Source organism: Catharus ustulatus, chromosome Z, assembly GCF_009819885.2.
Source record: "Catharus ustulatus isolate bCatUst1 chromosome Z, bCatUst1.pri.v2, whole genome shotgun sequence".
NCBI lineage: Eukaryota > Metazoa > Chordata > Aves > Passeriformes > Turdidae > Catharus > Catharus ustulatus.
In genome coordinates this window covers 34,484,279-34,502,134 of record NC_046262.2, presented here as the reverse complement: position 1 = coordinate 34,502,134, position 17,856 = coordinate 34,484,279, and the positions used below count along the sequence as shown (strand labels likewise).

General features: G+C 37.1%; 1 protein-coding gene across 7 annotated transcripts in view; it reads left to right on the top strand.

Moving 5' to 3' along the window:
- Positions 1-17,856, top strand: part of SLC24A2 (solute carrier family 24 member 2) — a 118,133-nt gene that overhangs the window by 77,507 nt on the left and 22,770 nt on the right. For 6 of the 7 annotated variants that reach the window (XM_033085418.2, XM_033085420.1, XM_033085421.1 and 3 more), the window contains 3 exons: positions 1,386-1,436; positions 8,629-8,724; positions 10,335-10,420. In XM_033085418.2, coding sequence (XP_032941309.1) covers positions 1,386-1,436; positions 8,629-8,724; positions 10,335-10,420 — 233 coding nt within the window. The remainder of the gene's footprint in view (positions 1-1,385; positions 1,437-8,628; positions 8,725-10,334; positions 10,421-17,856) is intronic. The other variant, XM_033085422.2, reaches the window with a different exon arrangement.

Here is a 17,856-nt window from a genome sequence, read left to right as displayed (position 1 = left end):
TAGCAAGAGTATAGGAATACTTGTAAGTTCCTTTATAATATGCCTGTGAATAATAATTGCAATCCAATCATACATAATAAAAAAATAACAATTATAATATCCTGTATGTTTTAGTTACATGGCATAAGGCATTCTCTGTCTCTGCAAATTATGTAAGATGTAAGAACTCATTTTTTTTTAAATATATTTCTCAAAGTGTCAGATTTGGTATCATCACAGTATTTAACAGTTAAAAACTAAGAGCCAGGCCTCTACTGAAATTCACCTTTGTGAAAAACTGTTGAAAAATCATCATGCATCTTTGAAAAACAAAATAATTGGGTATCACTTCTGCATTTAATTGCTTAAGCTGTTTCATAAATATGAAAAGAGAGTATTTTCAAGGAAAAAAGCGTCATCAAACTGTCAAATATCCATTTTTAGTTGTTACATTCTGTCAAAGGTTGCATGCTCAGAAACTCAGTTGCATAACTTTGTATTAAAATTATAAGTGGTCATCCACAAATTCCTCAGCCATTTACAAATTCCTTGTTGAGCTTAATTTTTCATTGTCCTGTTTTGTAGGTTTATATTAATTACTGTGTTTATACATATCATAACATATATGACAAATGATGAGAAAAAAGCACTTCAAGAAAAGGAGTGTGAAGTCACATCTGGAATAAAAAGGTGATTTCATGCAAGACTATCACACAGAAACAAATAGTAGTAGCCCTACAGACCTGGAGACCTCTGCATTCCATTCTCTTTTCTGCCCTGATAGAATATAATACTGCAATATATTCAGATAGATTTAATGATTTAATTAATTTGGGTCTCATATCACCTGATGAAGCAAGTAACTTTTTTTCTGATTTCACAAGTGACAAGAGAGTATTTAAATTAAGTAGCCGCTCTGAAACCAGTCAACATCATCACTGATATCAAAACAGAGTTTGGGAGACAGAATTATGAACAGTTCGAAAAATTATGTGTTTTGAGACTTTTTTGTTTAATTTGGATACAGAAGTATTTGAATGTCTGACCTGGGGAATGATAAAAGAGCTTAGTTTGAAAAATTACAGCTATTTAGGTACTCTTAAGGTCTATTATCTTTTCCCAAATGTAAAGGCACCAAACTGGCAGGAAACTTGAAAAGGCTAAGTTCTAGATTTCAGTGCTTCTCCTACATCTCACTTTAGCAAGTTTAACACTTTAGCTAAAGTCAATGACTTGTGAAATTTTGGAGGGGGAAAGCATTGCCATTTCTGTAATCTGTGTTTCGTTGTCCTGGAAAATGTTTTGCATAATCACTGTTCCAGTTTATGAAGCACATGCAAAAACATGTACATTTCTTGAATGTCTGCTGGTTCCTTATCTCTGTGTCTTTTACTGTGATGTTATAGAGCTTGGATCATATGGAAACCTAAAATATTATGACACAATGACTGAAGAAGGTAAGAAATATTTTAGAATTGTTTATATGAGCTTTTTTTGAAGCCCTCTGAGCGCCTTTTATGTGTTTACGTTTTCCTTTGTTTTCCTTGGCCCAATTTTCATTTTCTCCATTTTGAATAACTCCTTTTTGCATGTCTTTATTAATGGCTCAATCAGTTATGACTCTTTTTTCAAGTTTTTGTTTTCAACATTTCAGTTCTGCTATTTCAGGTAAGGAAACACAATGGGATGCTTTTAGCAAAGAACATGTGCAAAACCATATTTGCAAATTATATGGCACAGTATAACATAGATTGTAGGTGCTTATTTGATACTATGTTTTACAGTGCATTCAAGAAGAGGAATTAATGTCTACATTTTCAAATCACTCAGAAAAATTGCTAAGTGACTTCAATTTACTGTATCATTGAAAAGTAATGAATAACCTTTAAAAACTAGGCGTGTTTATTCCTGGAGTATTAATTGTATGCTTGATTGCAATGCAAAAAAATTGCAGTTTGAAATCTTCACTCTAGCACTACAAGAAGGAAGTAATTAAGGCCTGAATCAGGGCTTAGTGAAATCTCAGGAAATTTTTCTGCTGATTCAAAAGCGTTGCAGTCCTATCATACTAATTCAGGAAAGCAGTTAACTCTGTACTAAATTTTCAGCACATGCTTTTCGTCCTAGTGCGGTCAGCGTTTCTGCAATTTGGAATTATCCCTGAACTGAGAGCCTACAGACTGATTGTCTGTAGGATCCATGCTTCTTGTCCAGTTCTCTGATTATAATGCCAGACAGATGTTTTCATTATGTTAAGTTTAGAAATTAGCACCGTGTTTGGGGATGGGGAAAGGCTTGAGGCCTGTAGGAAAATTAGCCACCTATTCCTGCTAGTTTTTAATCTTGGGATTTTTAAGACAAATACCATAATTCTCTCTTAAAAACACTGTTGCTTTCTAGTGTTGAGTAATCTTGAAGATTTTGAGAGAATCTTCATTACATGACTAACTCATGGTCATGGAAAGTGATGTTTATTTCCTTTTTTCAGTGTCTGCTGTTGATACACCCATATAACCATTGGGTTCTGGGGCTGGCTGTGGGAGATGGTCCCACAACTGGCAGCTTTGCACCAGGTGTTGGAAGATGTTCTTTTCACCTGCGGCAGGCCTGAGCTCGTAGAATGGTCTTGCCTCACTGCACTCCATCACCCAGATTAAGCATCTGTTTCACAGGGGTAGCACCAATATGAGAAAATGTGTCTATAAGTAGATTTTAACAGGCAAACAGTGGTGTCTGTGTGTAAATACACCTCTCAAGCACCTGTAAGTAGCCATTTACCTGGGCCGCTCAGAAATGGCTACCAGAGCTAAAGCTTTTGCAGTATGTCTTATCTCAGTCTTCAATACAATAAAAATGAAAAGGTAGTTTTGTGTTGCATCCTTAAACCTGGGTTTGTTAGGGTTTTTATTTTTTATGGCGAAGTATTAAATCTGCTATCTCAAAAGTAGCCTTCTGAAATTCATAAATACTCTATTGACATCTAAATGTAGTTATTTGTAGGGAAACACCTGTTGCAGTATAATGTATACATATGTGTATATTATTACCATGCCTATGCAGAAGTAAGGATTTTAATATTCAATGTCATCTCAGAATGCTTTACTCATGAATAAATAATTCAGGACCATACTGTAGCAACAGGAAAAATCCAGTAGCAGAAATAAAAAGGAAGTTCTGTGATGCAGTTTACCTTCTCAAATACAACCATCATAATTTTCACTTGACTTTCACGAAACAAGTAATGATTAGTGTATCTCAGAAGTTGTATTTTGATCAAAGTGTACTACATTTTCAACTTTCTCCTTGGATTTTCAGAAGTTTAATTGCTATCGCTCTGCATCAGACTTACTAGCATATCCCATTTTCTTTTTCTTACTTTTTTTGACTGAGGTTTTTGTACCTTTTGCACAGCAACTTAGTCACAAGAGCACATAAATCCAGTTACAAATACATTGATTTCTTTCTGTGATAAAGTACATCCTTATGTCCAGCCCTCAAGCCTGGAATGGAGATAGGGAATATTCTTTCAGCCTTCCAGTGAAGAAACTCAGGTGCATTTATTCTTCCTGCTGCATCAGAACAATCAGACAAGAAGTAATGGTTAAGCTCTAATACACAATCAGATTCAGCCTAATGGCCAGAGCGACATTGTGCACCATATATTAGAAACTGATTTTTATTGTTTAGATCGTTTCTCTTTGGTCTGAAATTAATTTAATTTTAGATTATTCAGGTCAAACTGAGAGAGTAAATGTGCCCTACAAGATGACAAAAGACTCACTGCAACCCTGTGCTTTGCCAAAAGCCTACAACATGTCAAAATTGCATGTGTTTTCATTTGGCATTTCTGCTTGATCTTAAAGGAGGAAGCATGTAGGGTGGATTTCTGGAACCAATTGTAGTGACTCGCTAGTTATGTTCCACAGTGGGTCATGTGGAGAATTAGTAAGTGAAGTTCAGAGTGCTCAACAGCCACAGATTTGATATGTTCAGACTCATGAAAGCTTGGCTATAGCTACATAGATACAGTAATTTTCCTTTGAACACAGACTGAAAACAAGGCAAGTGGTAGGGTCTTGAATTTTTTTAATGAGTGAATTTCTGAAGTGTTTTCACATCAAATCAGATATTTTTCTGACCCAGGGATCCTGTAGACTCCAATTCAGCTTGTAGATAAAGGATTGGCTTTTTAATGTATCCTTTATTGGGAGGAGAGTCTCTGCCAACTGATGCCAACTGGAGATACTTATGCAGGTCAAGGCATATCTACATTATACAATACTGATTTGTTTGTATCTATTCAAATAAAACCAATGTAGTTTTAAACTACCTTCTTTGGTAACCATCTGGCCTTGGTCACCTCTTCCTTCTACTTCATTCTTTGCAAACTAGAATGAGCTTCCAAATCTGTTGGAGTTTAATGAACATGGATTAACTAAGAATTTTCTCTAGCAATCTGTCCTATTTTAGGGCATGCATGGAGGCACGTCCTAAACCATTGTCATTCACCTAAACTTTCATTATTCCGGCTGTTGTGAAAAATCTCTTTTACATAGTCAAACCATAGTCCATAGGACTGTTCCAGAGGAAACATAGGCACCTACTTCTAGAAATAAGAACAGTGACATGAGATTCCTATGCTTCATTTAACGACCCCACCTAAAGATAAGAAGAAAGACATGAGAGATCTGTGCCTAAGATTGAATCTAGTGACTTTCTGAAAATTATAATGACTTAGATACATCCTCAACTGGTCCTTTTTCTTGGTGTCTCTGTGCTTTCTCTTCAGTGAACTAGTTTTGATTTGGTTGAAAGGAGGAAAATGGTAGAGAAAGGCGGGGAGGGAGTGAGGGGGCATTGCTCTGCTGTCTTTTTACTTTTCACTCTCTTCATGCAGTCAAGTACTACTGTTTTTTGCAGTTTCATGTTTTTGGTAGTTAATAATATCTTTTAATAATTTCCTTGCACTTCTGTTACCTACATTGAATGAATCTAATGGAAGGTAATGATGTAAAACAATGTAGATGGAACCATGCATCTACTGAGAAATAAAACATTTTCCATTTCAAATGTTGATTTTAACTTCCATGTCAGTGACTTACAATTGTGGAGCAATCTCCTGAATGAAATGCTGTAACTTAAAATTGTTAAAAGTCGGTGTCAGAAGTTATTTCTAAAGATACTGGGAGTTTTTTGTAAACGTGAAAAAAAAATGGACACATTCAATTAAGCTAATCTAAGACAGTATGAATCTCTGCAAAGATATTTTCTTTTCAGTTCAATAATTGCCATGTTTCTCTGTTAAGAAAAGCTACAGAATTTTATACAATTTTAAATAAAATACTAGAAAATCTTTAGGTTCGTCATCATTTAAATTAACCTCTAAAACTGATGCTTTAATTGAAGAGTCCTACACTGTCTTGGAATAGGTGGAGACATGGATGGTTCCACAGATATTTTTCAGAAAATGTCTCAGCTACTTCATTTTCATTGCTTGCATAAAATACATTTGTATATATGAGGCATCACAAGTTGGAGTCTGAAAGCTAGCACAATGCTTTAGCAGACTGCAATTATATCAGGCAACATTTAATATCTACTCATTCTTCTGGATAAGCATTTTTAAATGCCCCTACACTTTCAAAATAAGTTGGGAAGTGCCATGATTCAGCATTTTGGCTTAAAATATTTGGGGATATGGTTTGTATTTTTTCTGGGTTTTTTTCCTCTGTTATTTGCTGTCCCAAAACATTCCTGTTCTTTCTCTCACTCTCTCTTTAACTCTTTGTTACTTCTTCCCTTCTAACTAGAATCTCTGCCTCTTACTCTATGCAGTGAAATTATGAGATGCCTTGTTATTTATGATTATGTTCTATGCTTAAATACATTTTTGCAGGCGTTTTACTCTGGGTGCCAAAAAAGATAATATTTGCAAAATATTGAGATTTGCTAATTTTTTTTTTTTTTTTTAGCATGATGTGTTTGTGAAAAGATAGGGACTGCAGAAAGGACAGTACTGCTTATTAAATATTTATGGTATTTTTGTTACTTTCCGAGTGGTTTGCTGTTGAGAAATTAGTTCCGCTTCCCCACGAATGGTAACTGCCGGTCCCTGTGAACTGCTCATATGCTTCTTCACATACAAAAGTGTGGGTACAGGGGTTTGAAGCTTCTGTTTTAAGGAGGGAAGAGAGGATTTCTTTCCTGACTAATGATTTATCCTTGTATGCTTGGAATTTCTCCAAATTTTTAGCTTGGCAACAAGTGACTGTTGTCCAAATAACTGAATTAATTCATTGCTTCTTATTTTTACTTTCCACTGTTAGTCTTTTATATAATTCCATTGAAATATCTTCTGGTCTTACGTTTCTGCTGGTTTTGCTGCAGAGACACCAATTGTTTTCAATGGAATTTTAAAAGTGGAGATAAAGATGTTAAAAAGCTACAGGTCCTGTATCGTAATAGTATTTTTTAATTAGAAAAATGTGCTATAAAATAGCCACCAGTTAAACTTTTTAAAATATTTTAAAAGACTAAAAGTGCAATAGCAATCAAGATAAATTAGGAAAGGTAGATATATCAACTTTCTACACATCATAGGCTGTCATAAGATGTCCAGTGAGTACTTACACAGAAAGACTTATCAAGGCAGAAAAGGGTTTCATTTCACTTAAGATTTGACATCTTTGACATTGCCTTGTTTGAATGTGTCATTTGAACACAGTGGTCAATAAAGAGTGACAAAACCTGGCACCTTTGGAGAGTATGTTGCCCCAGAGAAAGTGTAGACGTTGAGTCTCATGGTTAACTTCATGGAGTCAAAAAACCCCCAACCTGGCAGGTTTAGAATCTGATATGAAAAAATCATGTCTTCTGGAGATTTCTTCTTCCCCTTTTTAATCACAGAATATGCTCAGTTGGAGACACCCAAAAGGATCATCAAGTCCAGCTCCTGGCCCTATTCAGCACCATCCCCAGCACTGACACCATGTGCCTGAGAGCATTGTCCAAATGCTTCTTGAGCTCTCTCAGGCTGGTGACCACTCCCTGGGGAGCTGTTGTGGTGCCCAACCAACCCTCTGGGGTGAAAAGCCTTTTCCTGATACCCCACCTAAAGCTCCTCTGACTCAGTTTCAGGCCATTTCCTCAGCTCCTGTCACTGGTCAGCACAGAGGAGAGATCAGTGCCTGCCCCTCCTCGTCCCCTCACAAGGAATTTGTAACTGCAGTGAGGTCTGTTCTCAGACTCCTCCAGGCTGAACAAACCAAGTGACCTCAGCCATTCCTCACACAGCTTCCCATCAAGGCCCTTCAGCCATCCTCACGGTCCTCCTTTGGATACTCTCCAACAGTTTATTGTCTTTCTTATATTGCAATGTTGCAGTGCCCAAACCAGTCCCAGCACTGGAGGTGAGGCTGCCCCAGCTCAGAGCAGAGCAGGACAATCCCCTCCCTTGCCCGGCTGTGATGCTGTGCCTGATGCCCCCCAGGACAGGGCTGGCCCTCCTGGCTCCAGGGCACTGCTGGCTCAGGTTCAGCTTGCTACTGACCAGGACCCCCAGGTCCCTTTCCATGGCACTGCTTTCCAGCATCTCCTTCCCCAGTCTGTCCATACATCCAGGGTTGCCCATCCCTGGTGCAGAATCCAGCACTTCCTCTTGTTGAACTCCATATGGTTGGTGATTGCCCAGACCCCTGATTTGTCAAGGCCTCTCTGCAGGGCTCCCTGTTTTCAAGGGCATCAACTCCTCCCTGTTTTGCATCACCTGGCAACTTGCTTATTATCCCTTCCAGTTCTGCATCCAAGTCATTTCTGAAGATGTTGATGAGCACAGGGCTGAGGATGGAGTCCTGTGGAACCCCACTAATGACAGGTCCCCGGGTACCCCTTTCACTGAAACCTTTTGTGTCTGACCTGTAATCCAGTTGCTCACCCATCCCATGATGTGTTCATCCAGCTGTGGGCTGGACATTTTGAGAGGCAGTATTGGAAGATTTATTGAAATTCAGAAAGGTCACATTGATTGGTTTCCATTGATCAATGTGTGGTGGTAATGTGTGGGTGTGTTACCTTGTCATAAAAGGAAATTAGACTGTGTTGTCTTTCAGGTGTTTTTCAGTAACTCCCAGAATAATCTTCTCCATAATTTTACCAAGCACTGAAGTGAGTAGAAGTCACAGACACATAGATAGATGAGTCCAAAGTGACAAAGCTGACCACGCTCATTATGATGCAACATATGTGTTAATATGAAATTCTGTTCTGTGGTACTACTGAAACTGTTTGTGTTTGTTTATGATTTCTTGATTCATCTGTATTCATCTTCTGCTTTTGTTGAAATCTTACACCAGAGCATTTTTAGGTGGAACTTTACTGACCTCTTCTAAAGAAAAAATACGGGTTTTGGTTTCAATTTCTTGTACTATTTGTTGCTGAGTTCTCAAAAAAAATTACATTTTTATTTAAAAAGAAATTGAAAAAAAATAACCCCAACCTGTATACGGGAACATGAGATAGTCTTAGCATACTTGCTGTTTGAGAAGAAATTGAAATGGATTATCTGCAGTGATCTATGGAGCCTAATCTATGGCAAATAAACATTGCATCTCAAAATGGCTGCACTGTATTAATGACAATGTTTTCTTTTAGGAAAGTTCAAGGAAAGGGCCTCAATTCTGCATAAGATTGCCAAAAAGAAGTGCCAGGTGGAAGACAGTGAAAGGCAGAATGGAGCTGCTAATCACGGTGAGTGCAACATTACAGATTTATCACCTATTCCTGAGAGCCTCTTTCACTGTTTTATTTTGTTTGAAAATTGTTAATTTTTGCTTTCTCCTGCATTATGTATGTTATTTTAGTAAAAATACTCTGATTCTCTGTACCAAAGAGTATGAAATTTATGGACGGGACAGAAGTTAAATGCAATAATAGAAAGTCAGTTAAGGCATATAGAAAGCCTTCTAGCAGGTTGAAAAGAAAAAGCAAAGCTGATTTAGGTTATGTGTTGAAGTGACAGAGAGGCAAAACTTCCTTGCAGAATATATGGGAAAATTTAACTCATTTAATAAAATACTTTAGTAGAATATGTGTTTTTTTATGGTACCACCCTCGTCACAAAAAGCATCATCTTCATATTTAAGATTTGATTTGTCCGTATACTACTTGCTAAGAGTCATTGATGCCCATCTCTGCTAATTGTGCAACATTAAGTTATTAGGGTTTGCCATTAAGGCAAGAATTTTTATTTCAGTTCCAAAGTTCTTATGCTAAAGGAAAATCTGTACCATGACCTGTTTTCTCTACCTCATCGCATTATCTGCATTAGAAAACCAGATACAAATGTGTCCAGTAAAACCTGAATAATTTTATTACTTGACACTTTTTCTGACCTTGTGTTATGTTTACATATTATTTGCTTCCAAAATCAGGTGGTTGTTTGGGATGGTCTGTTAATAAACCATAGTGTTGACTGTGGGGTTAAGAGACAACATACATATACTGAAATAATTACAGATAGTCTGGCACTCCACTGTGACTGTGATCTCAGATTTTTAATTTAGAAGAATCTCAGGATAGCAGTAATGTAACTAGACAGCTGTATTTACTTCTCTGCACAAGAACATACCATAAGGCATGTTGAACTTGAGTAAGGCATTTCATATTGCTATTCCCCATTACTTTGTATTGTCCAAAGGATTTTTGGCCATTGACACATTTATTTACTACATACTTATAGAGGTAGTTGCCACTTGGAGAATTCCAAGATAGTCAAGGTAAGAATAAATTTTGATAAATTTGGCATCAGAAACCAAAGGCCTAAGTTTATCCCTTTGACTCCTGTGCAAGTTTAGCACAAGTATTACAGGATTCTGGTTTAAAGATTGTCATCTATTATTAGATGTTATTACACCATCTGTTTACTCTTTCCCACATTTTTGCATGGAAGACAGCAGGATTACAGCTTGGAAGCAATTTTACTAATTGGAGGGGTTAGTGCATTATAAAACTTAGATTCCTGAATGTATCCCCTCACGCTGCTGAGGGGTGAATGTCATGGGTGAATGCTGTATGTCACTTTTCACCTGAAATATTAGGCTCAGTGTGTAACATAAAGAGCACTGAATATTGCAATGAACTTAAATATTTCTTAAAATGCTAACTCACTGCTTATAAGATTTTGTTGAAAATGTGTAATAGGCAAATTTTTTCTCTCTCTTTTAACACAAATGATGGATCAACTTTAGTATTTGATAATTTGCTCAGACTGAATGTGTGACAGCTATTTCACTAGTGTATTTGTAATTTAATGTTCTGATCTCTTGTTTTCCTGCTCTTATCTATGGATGATGCCACAGAGAAAGGTGCAAAAGTGGAAGTTGCAGTAACACCACCAAGTGATTCGGGACCAGTGCAAAATGGAATTGCCCATAATGTTGAAGAGGTTAATGACTTTTTTATTCTTATTTTTATTCTTGTGTTAGTAAATCTATTGCATACTTGATTGTGCTTTTCATTGAAAGCAAACATATTGATAGAATGAATCTGATAGTATGAACTGTCTACATTTTATTTAGTTATCATTTACAACTGAATCCAGTGTACATTTTGCCATATATAAAAGAAATTGCCTTCTGTTCCTGCCCTTCTGTGTAAGCTAAGGTGAGGGTCTGGAATCTATTCTTTTGGGAAACATCTTATCTGTAAAGTGTTTTAACTTTACAGATAAGATGTTTGCAGCCCAAAATATAGCTAATAGGAATTGGTTGTCACATTGCACAAAACCTGTTCTCTTAAGAGAACCTGTCATGATATGCATCATGGAATAGCTAAAATTCAGTATGAAAGAGGACCTGTACACGAACTTCTGCATCCTGCCTTCTGTTATCTTGCTTCATAAGGTTTTTTTCCCCACTGAGATTTTTCAGTGAAAACAATGAAGAAAAAGCAATCTTAAGCAATCACATATCACAGCAATGTCCACATGCTATCAATTTACATTGTAATAAAACATTCTCCAGGCTTGTTCAGAAATCTGCAAGGTCAAGGACTTTTATCATTTGAGATAATGGTTTCAGTTTCAAGCCACAGCAGGGGAAGAAGGGAAAATTATTGCAAGAGTACATTACTCTGCAATGCACAATTCCTTTAATCTCCCTTTAGACAGTTTAAATTTGCAGTGATGAGAGGCTTTAGAACTTTTATGTTAATTTCAGCAAGTATTAACACATTCTGAACAATGATTCTTATGTATTAGATGTGGGATATATTATTTATCCTTATCCAAATGGCACAATAGAGCAAAGCAGGGAGGTTTGTAACTGGCGGAGGAATGAGTCTGCAGATTTAGCTACATCAATCTGAATGAAAGGATTTCAGGTATCTGCTGTTAAAATAAAAACTAGCAGTCTCCTAACAGCATTTTCAGATGGTCCATGCTTGATTCCTCCTCAGTGGCCTTTCCAATTTTGTCTTCTTCCAGTGGTAACCTGGCAGCTTTCTTAGGTTGCTTGAGTTATTGATGTGCTGAAACCTATTTTGTAATTTAAAAGTACATACTGGAATTTTTGAGAAGTTGTAATAAAAGTAGTCTATTCATCTGTGGAACAAGTAAATAGGCTTCCATAATACTTAAGACTCTACTTCACTGTCAGGGTCTATGCAACTCTGTAGTATACCAAAGCTTCTCCTCAATGTATTGCCTGGCTTTTTGTGCATAGCTTCCTTAAACACCTTTCCAAACTCTAGCATCACTCTGAAGCTAAAACTGGGTGGTTCTGTTTCCTTCTGATCTGTATATTGACTTAATGGATACTAATAAGATTACTCTCAATTTATAGAAGACAACAAAATTTGGAGGCAACAACAGAAGCCCACCCACAGCATTTCTGTGACGTTTTCCATTGATGAATATTAAAATTTGAAGGGAGATTGGTCATTGCTCTCCTAAGCCTTCTTTTTAGCTTGTCCAGACTTGACCTAAAAATGGCCTTGAATTTTGATCTTTTTGTAACCAAGTGGTCTCCATTGTATCTTGGTACCATTTGCTTCTGTTTCTAAGTAGAATTCAATCAAGTAGCTTGAAATTTTGATGATTTTTCTGTACTCTAATGCAAAAGGAATTGCTGTGGTGTCAGAATTTGGAAACACGGTATAAAATTGCTTCTTTCTGGTTTTCGATTTGTATAGTCTGAAGATAAGGTTTGTGATCCATGAGTGCTGTTGAAAAAAATCCCTTAAAAGAACTGTTAGTGACTCCATGTTGTGGTAATGATAATTTAGAACTAGAAAACTACAGATACCATTAATCTGGACTGACAAAGCTTCAAATATGCCTTTGGGGGAAAAAAATGTTGTCCTGAAAACTGCAGGATGTGAAATGGATATAGTCACACAGTAGGTCATCCTGAAGCCATATTTGCCATGATGATACAGAAGAGCTGCATAGGCATCTAAGTCTTTCTCCTCCGTTGCCAAGTTCCTGTATGCTTTTCCCTCTCACAAAACAAGCATATTTGTGGCGTTTTTTCTTACTTTTCACTGATGCAGATTATAGTGTCTGGGTCTAAATCCCTAGACACAAGCATTTTAGAATACCAATCTCCATACTGGAGTTGGAATTGTCTGAAAATAACTACATTAAATAGTCTGTGCTCCTCTAGTAAAAACAAAATATGCACATAAATCCATTTTACTTATAAATCCTCTATTATTTTAAAATTACAGTGTTGAGGAAAAGAACCTTGTGAAAAGATGTCCTCAGGCTAAGACTGCAAGAAAAGAAGAAAAAAATAGCTTTCATATTGTATTTTAATTTTCATATATTTGTAAAAATTTTTTTAAAAGCATAATACTCCCAATTGCCATGATTTAGTTTTTAATTTGGGGGCTTTTTAGAAACCTCTTTATGTTTTTTTTCCAAATTCTTTTTCTTTCTTCCTTTCCTTCTTTCTCAAGAAAGAAGGAAAGGCTTACACAGAGCTGAAACACCACACAAGAGAGATGCAAGGACACTGTAAAGTTAATTACTTCTGCAAGGTGTTATGACTAGGTGGATTTCACCTAATTTATTTGGGGGTTTTTGTTTTGTTTTTATTTTTTTCATTTCTCTCTTCCAAACTCCACTATCTCGCTTTTCCCTTTTTCCTAAGACCTTAACCCCATTTTTCTTACTCCACTGTCCTCCAGGGAAATCCAGCTGTTCTCTTTATAGCTCAAGCCCTTGAGCAACAAGAAAATCTCTCTTCTAATGCTGCTTGCAGAAATTAAAAAAGGGTGTCCAGCAAATGTACTCAGCAACCCAATCATTTGTGCCAGATCGTGAGACTCTTATCACCCCATTTAACTATAAGCAGCAGCCAATATCCTACTCTTTATGAAACTGGAATCATCAGCTAAGAAGGACAGGCAGCTGTGGTCTCCTTCCCATTCCTTAGCCAGCACAGGAGGGAACAATACCTCCTCCCACCATGCCATCTGTAAGACATTACTGCTTTATTTGAAGTCAGAAATTGCCTTCCTTTCTGCTGGATATTGCATCTTCCTTGGGGATTTTGTTGTACTTACAGCATTCTGTCTCTTAACCTTTAGCAGGTTGCCACAGAGGACAAGACTCTGTTATATACGATGTCATAGAGTGGTACCAAGCATGCATAAGAAAATGAAAGAAGACTAAAAGGACACTTACTCTCTCATTAAATGTTTTATAAAGTGCCCTTCAGAATGTGATCCTTCTCAGAAAACCAGTTCCACCCCCCTCCACCTTCTTAACTAGCATTTGGTAGTCGTTTTAACCTGTGGCTTACCTAAAAATAGTTTCCAATCTCAAGATAACACCTTTTCCTCCCACCTACACACACACACACATGCACACACACATACACACGTACACATGCACACAGTTTTCCCTGTTTCCATGGAAATCCCGCTGGAAAGTATTTACATGCCAGCCATAACTGAGATAACTTTTCTATGAAAACATAAGGCGATTTTTATGTCATAGGAGAATGGTGCAAAGGCTTCATTGCTTGCATTGGATTTAATCCACTTACCTGAGCAACAGTCTGGCAAAGCATGTTTTGCCTTCCCCACTGAAGAGCAGCACCACCATTTCAGGACAGAGCACTGTTGGGGACATATCTCCCCTTCCCTGGAATACTCATTCCATTCACATCAAATTAGCTTGGTGTGAATGGGAGTAGCATTGCATTCTCTGTCTCAGGGAATTGATCTGAGCTATGTTAAAATTGCTATTTCACAGAGAGAGAGGGTAGAGAGGATTAGAACACCTGAAAGGCTGTGATATATTCCAGCATCCCTGGTACTTGTTTGATTCATCATAAAAAAATATTTTCCAAAGCCTAAATACATTTTCAGTTGCCTTACTTGGTCTAAAGTAAATGTCTGCATCTTGTTTGCTTATTGTAACTTATAGAGAAGTGCTGCTATCAAAAGGGGTTGATCTTTATTTTTACAATGCTACTCGGTTGCCTACTCCACATTTTTTGCTGCTGTATACCGGTTTTGACTTGAAAATCAGGACTGTGGAAAATGGCATGAAGACAAAGGCTTGTTCTTTAGAAGTACTTCCATAATACCATAGCTGTTATTTCTCCTGGTGAGCTGTCTGCAGTTTTGTGTATTAGATTCTGAGAATTTTTTCTTGAATTCTCCAAAGAGTGCTGGCACTAACATAGCATAAAAACTAGCGTATAAATTTTGGGAGCTGTGATTTTGCTCATTTCTGGAAGTACCCAAGAGGACACAAGCAGCAATAGGAGAATCTGGACCAAACACTGACCTGACCTTACTCCTTCCTGTAGGGTCTGCTCAAAAGGTAGCTCTTCTCAGTGAGTTGATGGTGCAGCAAGGATCAGCACAAATTAGCTCTCCTAAGAAGAGTATCCAGATATACATAATGCATTCTGAAAGCTAATGGATTAAATATTACTGTCTGCTTGAATTTTACTGAGGAATTTGTGATAAAAGATGTTGCTTTCTGTCTTACACATCCCATAGAAATTGCATAGTCCTACACTAGCTTACTATCTCACCTTGGTTTGCTTTTATTTTTTTTTAAATGACATGTTGGAGAAGAAAAATGAGTGATGTGGCTTACAGAAGAAGAAGCAGAAGGCAGAGACTTGAGGCTATTCATAGTAGGGCTCCAATTGCCTATACTCTCTGCCTTTCTAGTGAAATAGATGAATGTGAGATGTGCCCTTCTAAAGGAAAAAATAAACCTAACTTTGCAAATCACTACGTACCTCTGGGACAGAGAACATTTGAGACCACAATCACATCAGGTTTTGTTTACTTACTCGTTGTGAAAAGCTGGGCTGTACAGAGCTCATTTCCAAAAAGAAACCTCACAAACAAGCAAACAAAAACCCACCCCAAACAAAAAATGCCTGAGCAGTCTTTTGCAGCAAAGAAAGAAATTGCCTCTTTATAGGTGGTGCAATATCCATTCTGTAGCATAAGCAAATGGAACTGCACATAATTCCTGTCTTAACTTTCTTCTGGAGCCCTCATTCTAATTCTTTATTGATTAATTGTGTCAGAAAGAAATGCACAAGAAGCATGAGAATTTATATTTTAGCTCTTCATCTTAGGTGGACTAACAGATTAATCCTCAGAATATCATATTTATAGTTAATGTATTCTAGCTGTTATGCAATACAAGTAGTTGGTGAGCAGTGGCAGATTCAGTATTTCTGATAAGTTTGAGGTGGTTCTTTGTACTTGTTTTCCATTTTCTTCTAATGTGTGGGAAAAGAGTAAAATTCTGTGTAATGTTTTGCCAGAAAAGCATCTGTTTTTCCTGATAATATGTAACATTAGTAATATTAGCAATATGAGTGTAAGCCTCTATGGACACAATGATTTTGTCGTGTTTGCTTGAAGGAGTGACTACCTTGTGACTTCGGCAGATGTAGTTTGCTATAAGCTGTTGTTTATGAACAAAATAATTGTGGATGAAAGGTGGACATGTTTTGTACTGTTTACATAATATGAAACACACCATAATTTCCTCTGTTTGGAAAAATTTTACTGGAAAACTGGATAGATTTAGATTAGATGCTAAGAATAAATTGTTTACTATGAGAGTGGTGAGGTACTGGAACAGGTTGCCCAGAGAAGTTGTGAATGCCCACAGCTGGAACTGGCTGGGTAGGGCTTTTAGGTGATCTTTAAGGTCCCTTCTAACCCAAACCATCCCATGTTTCTAAAACTGTCTTGAGCAAACCAGAAAGTTGCTTTCTTCCCTGGGATTACAGATAAGCATTTTATAGGTGTTCTTGCATAAAGAACTGTGAAATATGGAACATCCATAGTTTTTGAACCTTTTCAATTGTTTGTAATCATTTTTAAAAAAGAAGAGCTGAAATAGCAAGAATAGAATTTTGAATATACATAGATTGATTTTAAAAGAGTTATTAGTTACAAATTTATCAAACAGAACACCAAGCAGAACAGCACTTCTAATCTCATTTCTTAAGATGCAAAGAGGGCATTTTTCTAATAGAGGATTCATTTTCTTATCATCTTTAATAATAATAATAGCAACAATAAAATATATGACAGGGTACCACAATTATCACATCTAGGCATTAGTATACCTTTGATTTTCAGCACTGCGATGTCTCTGTAACAATAAGACAGTCTCAGACATCAGCGAGAAGAAATGAGGATCCTATGCTAAAAGAGTAAAAATAATTATGACAGAATTAGTAAGGATTTCATAGAAACACAGTAATGACTACTATATGTGAATCTCTAATGCAGCTACATTTAAATCTTTAATGACTGGTTAAGGAATGAAGGGCACAAGTATGTCATTCTGTATTCTTCCAGTTGCAGGACATGATGTGGGAAGTAACAGGAAGACTCAGAGAGTCAAAAACTTGCTTCAAGACAACACCTGCATAATTTTAGGGGTTTTTTATCACAGGTTGGTTTTTATCATGGATTTTATCTGGGCCTGCTCATGACTTACAGGGTACACCTGTCTCAAAGGAGCAAAGGGATCAGAGTTAGCAGGGCTTATTGAAAGAGCCTTAAACTAGATTTGAAAAAAGAAAGGGATTAAACCAGGCATGCCAGAGATAAAACAAGGAGTTGGCTTATCATCAAACATCAATGTTTGAGGAACAGTGTGCTAGTGTGGTCCTTCAGTCTGCTCCATCATGTGCTGACTATACCAGAGCACATTGGAGATGTCCCTGTACTAATTCACATAGTACCTTCACCACCTCAGTGGAGGTGGTGGATCAAGATCCAAATACAGCTGCAAAGATCTAATCATCATCAATCCATTAGAAACAACAGAAGCACCTGAGAACAGTCACATAGTAATTAAGGCTGCTCCCCCCCAATATATGACAGGACTAATAGCCCAACTAAAGTACATCTATACCAATGCGTGCAGCGTGTACAACAGACAGGGCCATTCAGCAGCTGGAAAACTGTGATGCAATTGCAGTAACATGTAACTTGTACAACTGGACTGATGAAATGAATAGCTATAAACTCTTCAGAAGGGATAGGCAAGGAAGGAGTGGTAGCCCAGTATGTTATGGAGTGTTTGACTTTCTTGATGATGGTTTTAAAAGCGTTGAGTATTTATGGGCAAGACCAATAAAACCTATGTCCTGGTGGGAGTCTAGTATAGGCCATCCAACCAGTTCAAATAGGAAGATAAAAATATACTATATGCAGCTGGAAGAAGTCTTAAAATTGCTGGACCTTTTTCTTGTGGGATACTTTAACATACCAGTTGTCTGATGGAAATACAGCACAGCAGAAAGGAACAGCCCAGGAGGTTTCTGAACTGTGTGAAATGTGCCTTGATATTCCTGGGTAAGTGGGTGAGGAATC